We start from the raw sequence: 15316 nt of genomic DNA, 5'->3' as shown, positions 1-15316 counted from the left end.
AGCTGTCACACAAATCTGACGTCCTCCCAAGAGGGCAGCTCATCAGAGGGTGTGGGTCATTCTTGTTCAATCCAACCCCCTTCTGATAAGACTGGTGTTCCCTCCAAAAGAGCCTTAGAAAGGGGCATGTGAGGTCAGCCAGGATCCCCATAGGGTTCCTTAAGAATCTTGTCACCCATGTGACTGTTAGTGACAAGTTATCAATAGCAGCTGTCAAGAGGTAACGCTGCTTACATACCTTAGTGACAAGTGGAATATAATTACTCTTAATGCAATTGGGAAATAAAGGATGCTGTCATTTTAATAAATTTCAGACGTTTTAATTTTCATTTAACATTAATAACCTTTAAAAATTGTTTTAATTCTGCAGGTTAAAAAAAAAAGTATATCTGCTTTTAACCTATGATAATTGTGTGGTAAAAATGTGTGTTTCCTTTAACTGACTATAGAGGCCCAGTTTTCTGCCATGGTGGGCAGCATTATACACTGACATCTCATTATTTATTTAGACACTGTTATAAAGATTGGGTAGTAACAATCCATACTTCAGGAATTCCTTATAAAAAGGAAGTCATGGAGTTTCCTGGTGGTCCAGCAGTTAAGGACCTGGCATTTTCACTGCTGTGGCTCAGGTCACTGCTGTGGTGCAGGTTTGATCCTGAGCCAGGGAACTTCTGAATGCTGCAGGTGCAGGAAAAAAGAAAGAAAAAAGGTCATGTCTCATTTCCTAGCCTAGCTGGATTTATTTCACTTTTCTCTAAGCCCTTAAAAAATGAGCCCAGAGGAAAATGAAATAATAATGACAACTCACTTTACATTTCATCTCCCTGGATAGTGATTCTTCCTGCCAGAGACCTTGTTACAAGGGTTTACTCGTGTTGACGCAAGGACATTGATGAATTGTGTCCCATTCTTTGTGTGAGTAACAAATGATTCAGATGATCTGAGTGAGTGGAAAATATATTCTGAGATGAGATCATTGGCCTTTGGCCAGCCTCAACATATGATAAAATAGTGGGAGGGAAAAATAAAAGCAAATTCTCTCCCCAGCCTCAGTCCCATATTACAGGATTCCATTGATAAAAATTACAGAATATTGCTGCAGGCAAAACATCTCCTATCCATGCTATTTTCTTGATTAAGATTTTTCAGTTTTTCAATGAGTATTAATTAATTGTCATTGTGTTCCTAGTATAATGCCAAGTACTATTGGCAAAAACACACAGAAGCTATGGTCGCTGGCTATGAGAAATGCAGTTTCCTTCAGGAAAAAGCAGCTCTGCAAACTTGAGGCAACTAGAAGACAATACAAGACTGTATACATACAGTCTGTTGGAGGCCAAAAGTTTTACAACAAGTAGGAAAAATGGAAAGGATGGATATAGGTCACTGCCTGTGTGGAAGGCTCTGTAGAGCTGAGCCCTGGAAGAGCAGTGGCGTTTGGTTTGACCAAAGGGAAGAGGCATCAAAAGCACAAGCAATATTTGAGGAGAATGATGTTGTGGAGCATCTGGGGACTCTCATCTCTTAAGCAGCTCTTGTCCTGTATGTAGATTTTGCTCCCTCCATAGCTCTGGAATCTGGCCACACCCCAGAATCTCCTCTGCCACTACTGCTTCCTTCCTGGACTATGGCTGTTGTCCCTTACTTGGTCTCCTTTTGTCTCTTCTGACACTTCTGATCCATTCTCTACAGACAGAATGATCTTTTTGGAATAGGAATCTGTCATATCCTTGGATTGGCTAAAACCCTCTCATGGTTTTCCATTTCTCTCCAGACAAAGATCAATGCAGTTAGCCTGGTCTTAAAAGGCTCATGAAGACTCAGCCTCTGCCTACCTCACCAGCCCATTTCTTATTATCTGTGTGCCAGCCACACTGCCCTTATTTCACCTGGTCCCTCCTGCCACAGGGCCTTTGTATGTTCTGTTCCCTCTTCTAGAAACACTCTATCCTGTCCCCAACCCCACCTAGTTCATTTATCAACACACTAGTCACCTCCTCAAGGAAGTCTTCCCTGGCTAGAGTTATCAAATGCCCTTGTTACATAGGCTTATTGCATTGTGTTCCTCTCCTTTGAAGCTCTTTCCTCTGTTTTGTAATTATAGACTTATTTCTTTAATTGGTTGATATGTGTCTCCTCTATCACCTGCAAGCTTCATAGGATGAGGAACCGAGCTTATTTATCTCACCATTGTATCCTCAGCATTTAGCATAGTACTTGGCACACAGTAGATAGTTCCTTGTTTTTTGAATGAATAAATGAATATATGTGTATAAGGATATAGTTGGGAAAGTCTTCTGGGAGTAGAAAGTTTCTGTTGGGACACAGTAGAAGATAGGATAAATAAATAACCCTTGCTTTTGGGAGCCACTGGGTCCTCTCAAAGAAAAGCAGCAGACAGTATTTGGAGGCAGATGGTCAACATTTGTTTAGAACAAGAATAAAAAATAATTAGAATAGTCTTATGTTGGACTAAGAAATAATTAACTTCTAAGTTATTAAATGTAGCTGTTGAAAAGCACAGAAGCACAGTAATGATGTTTAAAAAAACAAACACCAAGGAATTCCCTGGACACTTACAAACTTCACAGACCACAGGGCACTAGGCGAGCTGTAAGTCTCAGAAAAATATTTATGGGATAGATGTTGGTGCCTGTGAAAAATCATCACTTAGAAAGGAAAATTGCTCTCAGCATTGATTCATGCTGAATCTCAGTAATTTGTGTTCTTTCTAATACATTGGGATTCTGTCATTGTAAACATCTTGTAAAAATGCAGAATATTGAAAGGGATATTGAAAGTTTTTCATAGTAATTTTGTTTACTATTTTTAAAAATTTGTATAATTATAACACATGTATTACAAACAAACATTCAGAAAAGGCAAAAAAATGAGATTATGTGTTGGCACCACCTCTTCAAATCCCCCTGGTTCTTTATCAATAGCAGGATCATATATAACTTCCTGCATGAGCTGGGTTTATTCTGTGTTCTTAAGCTTGTGTATGATTGTGTTCTTTTATGGAAGGGCTCATTCTATCTCTGATACAGAGGAATAGGAAAAGAAATGTAAGTCTAGAGCCTGGACTTGGTCAAATGTTCTATTCTCTTGGCTTACTTCGTCTGCATCTGCATGGTTAATCAGCAAGGCCACCACAAAGTAACATGTCTGAGCAAAGGGTTATAAGGCCTAAATGCTTCACTGTAATTTGCAAGGCTGTTGTGTCTTAAACAGGCGGTACTTTGGAGAGAAGATTGGGTTGTACTTTGCCTGGCTGGGCTGGTACACCGGCATGCTCTTCCCAGCTGCCTTCATTGGACTATTTGTCTTTTTGTATGGAGTCATAACTCTGGATCACTGCCAAGTCAGGTACGGGGCATCCTGCCTTTACTTACGTTTAAAGGTGGGTATGTGTGATTTGGGGGTGTTCACAGATCATGGGTGCACTTAGATTTTCCTTTTAACTTCTTCCCAGTCTCTTCTGGAAAAATCTCAGAAGTTCAGTTCACTGGGTCTGTCCATCCACTGCCTTTGCTGCTCCAGGGCAACAGTGGTCTCCAGCTACCAAGGAGGCAAAGTTGACATTTATGGGTATACAAGCCATGATATGGCCACAGAACAAATCAATCTCCTTCACGGGCTAAAAATCATTCTCCTTCTACTTTTTATCTCTTCCTTCCCACTAATAACTGCAAAAGACTGGGTTAACAATCCTTTTTTATCGATTACATGTTCTTACAAGGGCCCATAAACATGAGCTGAAAAGACATCTCACCAACTGGCTGGGGCCTTGTAAATGATTCTCTGTTAACCGTTGTTAACTATTCTTTCACTGGAATGTAGTTTAAGGTATTCACAGAGATCTTATTACAAGGCTGGACAATGATCTTAAAAATAAATATGCCTGGAGATCCCCCTGTGGTGTAGCAGGTTAAGGATCTGGCATTGTCTCTGTGGTGGCTCAGGTTCGAACCCTGGCCTAGTGCAGTGGGTTAAAGATCCCTCATTGCCGCAGCTGTGGCCTAGGTCACAGTGGCAGCTCGGATTCAGTCCCTAGCCCAGGAATGTCCATATAGCTCAGGTGTGGCCATAAAAAAGAAAATGTCTTTTAAAAGTGATTGCAAAAATAAAAGCGACATACAAAAACATTTTGATTTCTGGGGAAATTATTAGGTATGTAGTTTTGTCCCAGAAGTAACCCCTAGTATTTTTATTTATTCCTCCATTATTCACTCTAATTTTATCATACTCATAGAGATTAAAGTTGACACTTGTAGGTATCTTATTGTTCCCATAATTTGATACGAAATTGCCTCAAACCTGTGCATGCTGTGAGAGGCTTCTGTATAATTTGGGTATAACAGCTAATGTTTTGCTTCATGTATTTTCCTGAGTTTAACTTATTAATATGTAAAAACCAAGAAACAGCCTCATAAATAAGTAGGTTCATCCAGCTATTAAACTGTGCAGGCACTTGTTTACATTAATAACTAAGAAAAGGCTAAGAAGCTTCTGCGGGAAAAAAAATTGAATCTAGTAAATCTTATTTACTGGTCAAATTTTCTGGCAAAATCGAAGGGGAAAAATGCTTTATGTTAGGTCATCAAAAAGCAATCCCTTTCTGTTCTCTTTTCCAGTAAAGAAGTCTGCCAAGCTACAGATATCATCATGTGTCCTGTGTGTGATAAATACTGTCCATTCATGAGGTTGTCAGACAGCTGTGTTTATGCCAAGGTAATTTCAAATATGCGGCATTTGGGGGGGGGGGTGAATTTAAGAGACACCTTCCTGAGAGACAAGGAGTGACTACATTCCCTCTGTCCTTTCTAGTCATTGATTCTCAAGTTCATGTTGTAGGAGAGATTTACCTTCATCATTCAGTACTCTAATTCAGATCTCTTTGCTATGTATGTATTTAAAATATATTGGTTCTAATTATCATCACAAGATGCGAAGAGCACGGTTGATAGAGTCAGAGAAACTTGGGTTCAAATCTTGACTCTACTTTTTAACCACTTATCAGTGGAAGAACATGTTATTTAACCTCCTCTGAACCTCGGTTTTCTCATCTGTAAAATGGAGAATGCAATGCTTCTTTCACATGATGGTTTTGGAAGAAATAAGACGGATAGCGAGCAGAGTGTTTAGCAAATAGTAAGATCTCAGTTAATGATGACTGCCATCCTTTTCCTCCTCTTCATCATTATTGTCCAAAAGACCTAGATTCAAGGCTAGCTCAGCTATTTACCTCCTTGAACTTGCATGAGTACAGCTTCTTTGAACCTGAGCTTTCTTGTCTTTAAAATGCAGGCAATGATGCCTGCTCTCTCTGCCCCATGGCATGCCATGAGGAACAACAACAACAAAAAAAAATATATATATATATATATATATATAAAAGTGTTTTGGAAAAAACCAAAAACAGATACATAGCACCACTACGTCTATATGTTATTACATACCCCTTTCTGATGTTATGTCTTTATTAAAATTTTAGACAGGTCCATCACATTTCTAGAGTTTATTACTTAGGAGCAGTATCACTAGTGCAAAGCAATGGCTGAAACATCTAGACTGATGAAGACGTTTCCAAGCCCCACTGCCTGTCAACTTGCCCAGAATCCAGGTGCAAAAGGGGCTGGCAGATTTTAGGTAACCCTGCCATCCCTGTAACTTGGATCCATCTAATTGTATTGTTGGCATGGCAGAGTTTTGTTCAGTTTTAAGTAAGAGAACATTCCATAGGCAGCCAGGAGCCCGCCCATCCATGCTGACTCTAGCACTGCAGGTGGCCAGTCCGGTGGGAAGAAGAGCAGCCAGCTGTGATTTTAGAAAGATTTGGGCTCTTAGTATGTGCTGCAAGGGACCAAAAAGGCAAAAACTACTCTCCCTACCTTTGGAGAACAGATAGATGTGCCTAAATGAGGACAATTTCAACAGTGAGCTTTGGAAACAGGTGGTGAGGATCAAAAAAGTTTGGTCAGTAATATAATTTTGTTTAAAGATCACAAACCAGAATGACAGATGCAGAAATCCTGTTTGGGGGGACTCTCAGAAGCCCAGGGGTTTTTTGGGGTTTTTTGTTTGTTTGTTTTGGTTGGGGGTGTTTGTTATGTGGTAAGACATGCCTTGATTGAAGTTCTCTTTTTCAGAGATCTGTAATAATTCCTTAAAAGGATCATCATGAATAGCCTGGGGTGCTCAGATTTTGTAGAGCCTTTTTGAGCCATTGCCCTACCAAACTATCTAGATTTAGAATAATAATAGTTATAATAATAGGTAGGCTATGGCTATAGTAATAGCTAGGCAACCTACATTTATTATTTCTAATTATTATTTCTGGTACTTCTATTATTATTTCTAGCCACTTCAATGTAGGTGTTGTTATTCCCATTTTGCTGAAAGACTCAGAGAGGTACGTTTCTATCCCTGGTCACAAAACAGTAGGTAGCTGGTTCTCAGTTTATCTGACTGTAAAACATGTCCATGTACCATACTGAGATTTAAGATGTTCAGATTCTAGATTTGGAGATTGGTCTTGCCTAGAAACTGGATAAAATGAAGACCTAAATGCCTTAGAATTTAAAAATTGCAGTTATGCACTCTTCTGAAGAAAAACTTATTAGAAATGCCAGACTAATTTCATGGGACTGAGGATACGTAGAAATATTGGATCAAACCAGAGCCCAGATCCAATTCAGTCAATAGCTCTTTTGCTCATCAGGAATGTTGCACGCCTGATCCTTGCATTTGCATTTGCAAAAGTCAGCAACTCAAATTGAAACTGGCTTAAGCAGAAAGGGACTTGCTGGCTCATTTCACTGCAAAAGATACAGAGTAGCTCACAGGGTCAGAGCACAGGGGCCTCATGGCCTGGAACTGGTCATCCAGGTCCCCAGATGTCACTCTTTAGCCACCTGTCCATGTGATCATTCTGCAGACAGGTTCTCTTCACTTGATGGGGAAGGTAGCTGCTGACTACCATGGCTCCAGGCCTCCATCTCCCTTCCTTTATCTTTACACATATTTGTATGCTTCCTTAAATTCTTGGTCTGTTGTAGAATCTCTGTTTCTGGGAGTTTCCGTTGTGGTTCAGCAGGTTAAGAATTTGACATTGTGTCTGTGAGGATGCGGGCTCAATCCTTGGCCTCACTCAGTGGCTAAGGATCTGGCATTCGCAGATGCAGATCCAGTGTTGCTGTGTCTGTGGTGTAGGCCACAGCCACAGCTCTGATTCAGTCCCTGGCCCAAGAACTTCCATATGCCACAGATGCAGTCATAAGAAGATAAAGAAGGAATCTCTGTTTAAGAAGCTGTATATTGCCTAGTTTGGAATTTTTTTTTTTTGGAGGCACCTGTCTTTCCCAGATATTCTGTTATTTTGGCCCATGGGTGCTGGTCCCCTGGAGGTGTCACCCACTTTGAGTAAGGGTCAGAGTCCAGGCCAGTCCTAGTGAGTTTGCAGAGAGAAAAGGACAAGGTGTCCTAGGCACCACTGCATGCTCTCCCTCTGTCGGAGGACTTTTCTGGTTGGAGCTTCTTTTTTTTTTTTTTTTTTTTTTTTTAGAATTTTTTTTTTTATTTTCCCACTGTACAGCAAGGGGGTCAGGTTATCCTTACATGTATACATTACAATTACATTTTTCCCCCCACCCTTTCTTCTGTTGCAACATGAGTATCTAGACAAAGTTCTCAATGCTAGTCAGCAAGATCTCCTTGTAAATCTATTCTAAGTTGTGTCTGATAAGCCCAAGCTCCCGATCCCTCCCACTCCCTCCCTCTCCTGCTTAGAACAGAGCAGAACAGAAAGGTCAAAGCAGGAAAGTGCTGAAAAGTGAGTGCCCACAGTCGGCTGGCTACATTCATCATTTCCCCAGCCAAGCAGGACTCAGCATCGCTGATATTACCCCTAAGGACACCCGCACTGTGATCTGACCTGTTGTGGCTGATTTCTGAGAGAGGGGAAACTAATTTTCAGTGACCCTTGAGGGAGCAGCTAGAGTGGCACGTCTATATTTCTCTAACCTGTGCTCTCACCCTGCTTGGGAACCACAACCATTCCCCACCATCACATCCTCGCCAGTTTAAGGCAACCTTCTGTCTCTGCTGGCATTTCTCAGGATCTTTGTTTGTGTGGTTTTGTGCCTTGTCAGTTCCTGAAATATACTCTCCTGCTTCTCCAGGTCTAATCTGGGGAGGGAGCCAGTAGCCTATTCTAGCTTACCATTTTAGGAGGGCTTAGAAATCCCTATTAAATCCCCCCTCCTGATTCACATATTTCCAAACTGGTAGCTGCAGCAGGAAAAAGTCTCTCTCCAAGTGTTTGCATCCCAGTCCCAGGGAAGGACTCTGATTGGTTCTGCTTGAGCCATGTGACCCATCGTGACCTGTGTGAGAGAAGCCTGTTACCCAGAGAAGGAGGAAAGATGGTCTGAGGAGGGGAAAGCCATGACAACCACAACCCATTCCAGAATCTTCACTGATGGTCCAGGGAGTTGCCACCAAGTTCTCGTAAATATCCTAGTATTTATCATGTAGCACTGGGACTCTCAGGCTTGATTGGATGCTGAACAACCCCCCTGCTCCCGCTCCTCCATATATACAGCATAATACTCCTTCTGGCATGGAAACAAGTTGGCTCTAGACTTTTCTCTCACACTGGGTGTTTGAATGCTACCCATCTCTCCTATGTTTAAGGAAAGAAAAGCCATAAACTTTTGGAAGAGTTTGAAATATTCTTCACATTCTGATATAATAGGAAAAGAGCGGTTTATACTTGGCACATTCTCCAAGGGACAGTAAAGTATACTTTATAGAGAGCTATAAAGCACCAAAAATAGGTTATGCTTTATGAACGCATCAGTCATCGTTTCAATTTGGCTTGACATTGCTGTGATTTATCCTGGAGCTGGAAATGAACGTGGCAGTTTAGCAGCAGAAATAGATATTTTTGCTTTCTGCTGTGGTGATTACAATTGAATATATTCTTCTAGCAGTAAAGTATTTGCTAGCTGTCTTTGTGGTATGCGTATGAGGTAAATGTAGTGATTACCTGAGGCTTTAATAAAGGTGGAAGTGGTTTGTGTTAAGGGGTTGCCCTTCTTTATAATGTTGAAGTCCAGAGGGCAGCCCGGAAAATGGTTGCTCAAAACTATACCCACGAAACTGCCGTATTTTCAAAGAGAATAAATGAGGCATTAAAAACAATGCCGGCGAAATTAGAGGCCTTCAAATCGGCAGCATTAATACCTACCTGGTCTTCAATGTAAATCTATCCCTATGCAGATGTGCACATATATTGGTTTTTATAGTGCACAAAAGGAAATTCTTAGCACCCTGGAGGTTGCTATACGTGCTCAGCTAAATGATACCCACATATGTGGAAGGACTTCTCCTTTCCACATACAAAGCACTTCACAGTTAGAAAAAAAAACCCTTCTTCCTCGTGGTCCAAAAGGAATTTTCCCCTGAGAAACCCTGCAAAATTCATTGTCTCACCAGAGCACTTTTTACAGAATGTGAAAAAAATGTGAATTGGAATATTGTACATAAGAAATTAGTTTAACCAGGATTTGTAATGTTCCCAGGTAACTCATCTTTTTGACAATGGAGCCACCGTCTTCTTTGCTGTTTTCATGGCAGTCTGGGGTAAGTGTACCACATTCGTTTAACTCGAATTCCCATCATAGGCCGTGCTTCCTTTAGAAGTCTGACTTTGGATGCAAAAGGAAGAAGCTTGGGTAAATTTGGTTAGCTATTCTAGTAGACACAAGACGATAAATTATTCATTTGAGTTTTTTTAAGCGATATTATGGGGAGTTCCCTTTGTGGCTCAGGGGGTTACAAACCTGATTAGTATCCATGAGGATGAGACCTCACTCAGTGGGTTAAGGATCCTGCATTGCTGTGGCTGTGGCGTAGGCCAGCAACTGTCGCTCTTATTTGATGCCTAGCCTGGGAACTTCCATATGCTGCAGAAAAAAAAAAAAATTGACGTTGTAGAAGAGAATATGTCTTATTTATCTTAAGCTTTCACCAGTTTCTTTGGCATTCCATTAGTAGTATAAAATTCACCTTCTTCAGAGATAAATACCAAAAGTCTGCAGAGACCTGAGTACCCATCTCAGTCCCATACAGGGCCTTCTGTTGTGAGGGGAATCTTTTCATCTCATGAATGTGTGAATACCCACCGCTGGCTTTCTTCTAGTTCTGGTCAAAAGGACCCCTTATAAACAAGAGCTGTTCACAAAACCAAATTGAGTCCTTCTAAATCATTTCCAGCCCATAGGCCCATAATAACAAGACGTGATGGAACATTCACTCAGTTACTTAACCAAAGAAGATACTGAACCCACTTTTTTGTAAAGTGAGTGTAATGATCTCTTCTAATCAAATAATTAGAAAGCTTTCATATGATAGTATAGGAAGGCATCTGGACGAAGTCATCATAAATGATGAATGATGGTTATCTTTGGGGAGGAAATAACCACCGTCTGTGGAAAGGTAAATGAGCAGTGGTGAGAGGTCTTTCACACTATGTACTTTCAGTTTGGTTTGAATTTCCTATGGTGGATATCTGGTTTCTTCTAGAACTTAAAATACCAACATCTGAATTTTGAGGTTACAAAACTCAACTAACGCAAGGCTTACGTTCATGTTGTTCTTTGCATCCGGATATTGCAAATCTGGATATTGGAATCTTCCCCGTCTTTCAGGGTTCAGCTGAAATGGCTAGACGATGTCTTCCTCCCTTGAACTTCCCTAGCACTTGGTTTATTTTGGGGTCAATAACAATAACTTGCATACGTAATTTTCCTCCCCTGATAAGTTCCTGGTCCTTAAAGACGATTACAGTCCTGGAATACTTGATGTGTTTCTTTTAAAAACAGAGAGATTAATTTATTTGAAGGATGGGTGGATGGGGGAAAAAAAAAGAGGAAGAGAAGAAAATTACCAAAAGAATTTCTTTGTGAGACAATGAATAAGTTTAAATGGTCTCTTTGACAGGGACAAATATAAAACCTTGTTCTCTTTAGGAGGCTTGTTCTCGATATATTATGTCTTCCTTACCCCAAGATCCTCCAAAGAAAGTTGTCCTCCCACCACAGCTCTGTTGAAGGAACTTTTTTTTTTTTGGATTTTTAGGGCCACACCCATGGCATATGGAGGTTCCCAGGCTAGGGGTCAAATCGGAGCTGTAGCTGCCAGCCTACCCCACAGCAACACAGGATCCGAGCCGCATCTGCAACCTATACCAGTCACAGCAATGCCAGCACCTTAACCCACTGAGCAAGGCCAGGGATCAAACCTGCATCCTCATGGATATTAGTCAGATTTGTTTCCACTGAGCCACAACGGGAACTCCTGAAAGAACATATTTTGAACCCTATGACTCCAGCCCCTTTCACCCAGTGGGCATTTGTCCCAAGATTAGGTAAATCATAGGTTGGCAAGAAAACCTCAGGCCTGGGAGAAGGCCTGAAGTTCTGCCCAAACAGGAACGGGCAGCGCCTCCCAGAGCCTTCTTCTTAAGAACATGGATTGGCAAATGTGGAGAAACCCAGGGAGTCAGCAGTAGGAACTGACCCTGAAAGATGCAGGGAGAGATGAAGAGGGTGGGAACGATTGAGACTGACCAGCAGGTAGAACTGGGGACCAGAAGGAATTGTGAGCAGCTTGAAGTCAGAACCTAGAAATAAGCAGAAGCAAAGAACTTAGTGGAAGAAAATTAAAGAGTGCAGAAGTCACCTGAGAGAAAATGCAAGACGATCCCCCAAAGAGAAGCAAAGAGAGAATTCAGTCAAGTCATGTTATTTCGGAGCATCTGGGTAAGGACCCAGGATCTCTTGTAGCTGTAATCTCTCAAGCTGCTGGATTCCATAGCTTTTCTTTGAAGAGGCCCGGTCTTCAGTTCCCATGGGACTGTTGCCTCCCTTGTGGGCCTTGCAAAATCCTTCATTATTTGTGCTACTTCTTACTGCATCTCTGCCCCTTGCCAACAGAGGGAGCTAACCATAAAGAGGTTCTGTCATGGGAATGACCTCTCAGTCAAGAAGTTGTATCTGGGGGAGTTCTCATCGTGGCTCAGGGGTGAACAAATCTGACTAGCATCCATGAGGACGCAGGTTCAATCCCTGCCCTTGCTCAGTGGGTTAAGGATCCAGTGTTGGCAATGAGCTTTGTGTAGGTCACAGATGTGTCTCCAATCCCGTGCTGCTGTGGCTGTGGCATAGGCTGGCAAAGGTGTATCTGTCTTTTTCTAGAACCTATTGGTAAACATGATCATGAAATATAATAAACCATCCAGTTCTTCAGCTTTGCCATGGTTCCAAATAAGGAAACTCTGGAAAACGTATTCATTTCCTAAACCAGAAATGATAATAAAACGTATTCATTTCCTAAGCATAGAAAATGATGATATTTGCCCAGCATGCTGATGTACATGAAGGAGCCTGCTCATGGCCAGGGAAAACACTGCCCTAAGCCCCCTATCCCTACCTGCCCCCCTCCCCAGGCTGGTGGGATTTTCACCTCCTGCAGACCTATGCACATATTGAGAAGCTCTGTTTGGGGCTACTACTCTGCTCTACAAAGAGTTAATACTTCAGTAGAGAGAGTTCTGGAAGAATTCGAACACAAAACTCCCATACCCCCTTCAGTGCTCCACCAGTTTTACATACACTCTGATGGAAAGAAGGTTTTCTTCTCCCACAGTTACCAAGAAGAACAATTCGGGGAGAGCGATAATTGTCTGTAAGGCAGAGACCATCCTCTCCGCCCCTCACCCGGTACCACCATTAAAAAGAGGATTGCATCCCCTTCCCTTGCAGCCAGAATATTTTATCCTGGGGAAGGATTTTATCGTTTTATCTCTGCCAACCTCAGTAAACTGGTAGTGAACGCCTGGAGCATGGAATTGAGATGCTTCTGGGTTGCCAGTAGATGAACTGGAGATCTGATGGTCTTCGTGCCTTAGGGGGTCCTTATTAAGAATCTGATAGATGTTTTGTAATAACCTTTGGGCACAAGGGAACATTTTAAGGCCACTCCAGGCAAGGCAAGCCTGGAGTAACTCATTTTCTGGATTGCTTTGTCTTAGTTGACAACTTACTGCTTAAATCTGGTATTATGCCAGGAGTTCACATTGTGGCTTAGTGGGTTACCAACCCAGCTAGTATCCATGAGGATGAAGGTTCAATCCTGGCCTCACTCATTGGGTTGAGGAACCAGTATTGCTGTGAGCAGCAGTGTAGGTCACAGATGCAGCTGGGATCCTGAATTGCTGTGGCTGTGGTGTAGCTGGCAGCTGTGGCTTCGATGCAACCTCTAGCCTGGGAATTTCCACATGCTGAGGGTGCGGCCCTAAAGAAAGGACAAAAAAAAAAAAAAAAAAGGAATAATTTTTTTAAAAATCTGGTGTTGTTGCCAGAAATATGCCAGTTTCAGAAAAAGAATGATTTGCCCCAGGTGTTTCTTTGTAGACAGGGCTTTGCCTTTTGCAGAAACCTAGAATAGCCAATAAGAGTTATAATGATCACATACCCTTACTGAGGGCTTACTCTGTGCTGGGCACTGTCCTAAGCATTGTACAGCATCATCTCAGTTAATCTAGACAGTAACCTTGGAGGAAGGGATGGTTACTAGTCCCACGGTATAGATGAGAAAATGAGACAGTAGCTAGAAAGTGGCAAAGCCAAGCTTTAAACTGGGCAAGCTTAGCTCCTCCACTCCACTCCAGGCTCCCGTACTGTGTGTAATCCTGTTGGCTTCTGCTTCACGGATCTAAACCTTAAGATAAAAGACTGTTACACTCATGCTGAGCCCGGTATAAACGCTGCTTTGTGAGGTCACCATTCTATAAAAAGCCTGTCAGTTCTCACGGAGCTCGGTTTAATGGTCTCAGGATCTTCCTTTATGACTGACAAGTTACAACATTTAGGAAAACAAACGCCCTTTATTTTCGGGAAATTGCCAGATATGGAGATGATGGGAACAGCTGTAAGTGGTTTACAAGCCCTCCAAAGGGACAGAATGGATATGTTTGTTTTGTTGCCTTTTGCTTTTTGTGTTCATCAGAGAAACAGTGAAGCTCCATTTGGAACCAGTCTGGAGGCACTGGGGAGGGCCTCTGTGTGGGGCGAGAAGTCCTGACAAAACTCCACCACCTTTGTTCCCATTCACACGCGTGGGATGGCAGGGTCTTCTGGGAGCCTCAGACTGCACTGTGAGCCCAGGGCTCTGGGCTCGAATCACAGTGGCTCTTGCTTCAGTGCTCATTTTGGTTCAGAAAGATTCCAGGGACAGAACAATTATGGCCTAAATTAGCTCTCTTCCTAGGGGGAAAAAAAAACATGAGTCATTAGGGACTTAGATGTTGGCGCAGACTTGCCAGGAAGCAGATTACCTCCCTCTCCTCTTTGCTTCTGTTTTTTTCCCACCTTCCCTTGTTTGTTCAGTGTTGCTAAAAATTAAATTATCCCCAGTAAACAAGCAAATCAAGGTTCTTAGAGCTTTCATCAAAATAGTGAGATTGTGTTATTTGGCAAATTCAAAGATTCTATAGATGATCTCATCAGTAATTTATAAATGAAGTATATCTCAATTTTTGAAAATAAATTTTATAATTCATCTTTTTTTATTTACACTACTTTTTAAAATAATCTTATCTATATATCTAACAAAAAATGGTGAGTGTATATTCAAAAAAATAAAAGGTATATGTTTATTAAACACCTACTAGATGTGTAACTGCAGCCACATGTGACACCTCATCAATTTCTCATTACCCACCAAGGAAGAAATTACTAGGCTAGTAATTTCTTATAGATGAGGCTGTTGAGGCTCAGAGAGGTTATGTACCTTAGCTAAGACTACCAGCAGCTGGTAAGTGGTGGAGTCTGAATTCTAAATCAGATCTGGTCTAACTCCAGAGTCGTGCCAAAGTATGTTCAGCATGTCTTGTACTTTCTATATGATATAAGATGTCATCATTCAGCAGAAAGTGCATATTCACTGTCCCTCAGCACTGGATATCCAAAAATATGAGTGAGATATGCTCTCCACTTTCAAAAATTAGTAATTATAATACTGGATGGTAAGCCCAGTTTACAAAGGGACAGTGAGGGTCCAAGTAGCCAACTTCCTGTGGAAAAAAGGAAAAGCCAGAAAGGTTTCACCCAAGAAGAGATATTGTAAACAAGTCTTAAATTTGCCAGACAAGGGATTGGAGTCTGTGAGAAGTGTGAGTAACATTCTGAGCTGAGAACAGCATGGGCAAAACCCTGAAAAGAAATGCTCGGTACATGTATACAAT

The 15316-nt window shown here is 41.6% G+C and overlaps 1 protein-coding gene across 4 annotated transcripts in view; it reads left to right on the top strand.

Moving 5' to 3' along the window:
- Positions 1-15316, top strand: part of ANO4 (anoctamin 4) — a 354946-nt gene that overhangs the window by 257336 nt on the left and 82294 nt on the right. For all 4 annotated transcript variants that reach the window (XM_047788188.1, XM_047788190.1, XM_047788189.1 and 1 more), the window contains 3 exons: positions 3238-3372; positions 4641-4737; positions 9591-9651. In XM_047788188.1, coding sequence (XP_047644144.1) covers positions 3238-3372; positions 4641-4737; positions 9591-9651 — 293 coding nt within the window. The remainder of the gene's footprint in view (positions 1-3237; positions 3373-4640; positions 4738-9590; positions 9652-15316) is intronic.

This window comes from Phacochoerus africanus, chromosome 7 (genome assembly GCF_016906955.1).
Source record: "Phacochoerus africanus isolate WHEZ1 chromosome 7, ROS_Pafr_v1, whole genome shotgun sequence".
NCBI lineage: Eukaryota > Metazoa > Chordata > Mammalia > Artiodactyla > Suidae > Phacochoerus > Phacochoerus africanus.
The sequence above is the reverse complement of the archived record's forward strand: the minus strand, read 5'-3'. Positions and strand labels throughout refer to the sequence as shown.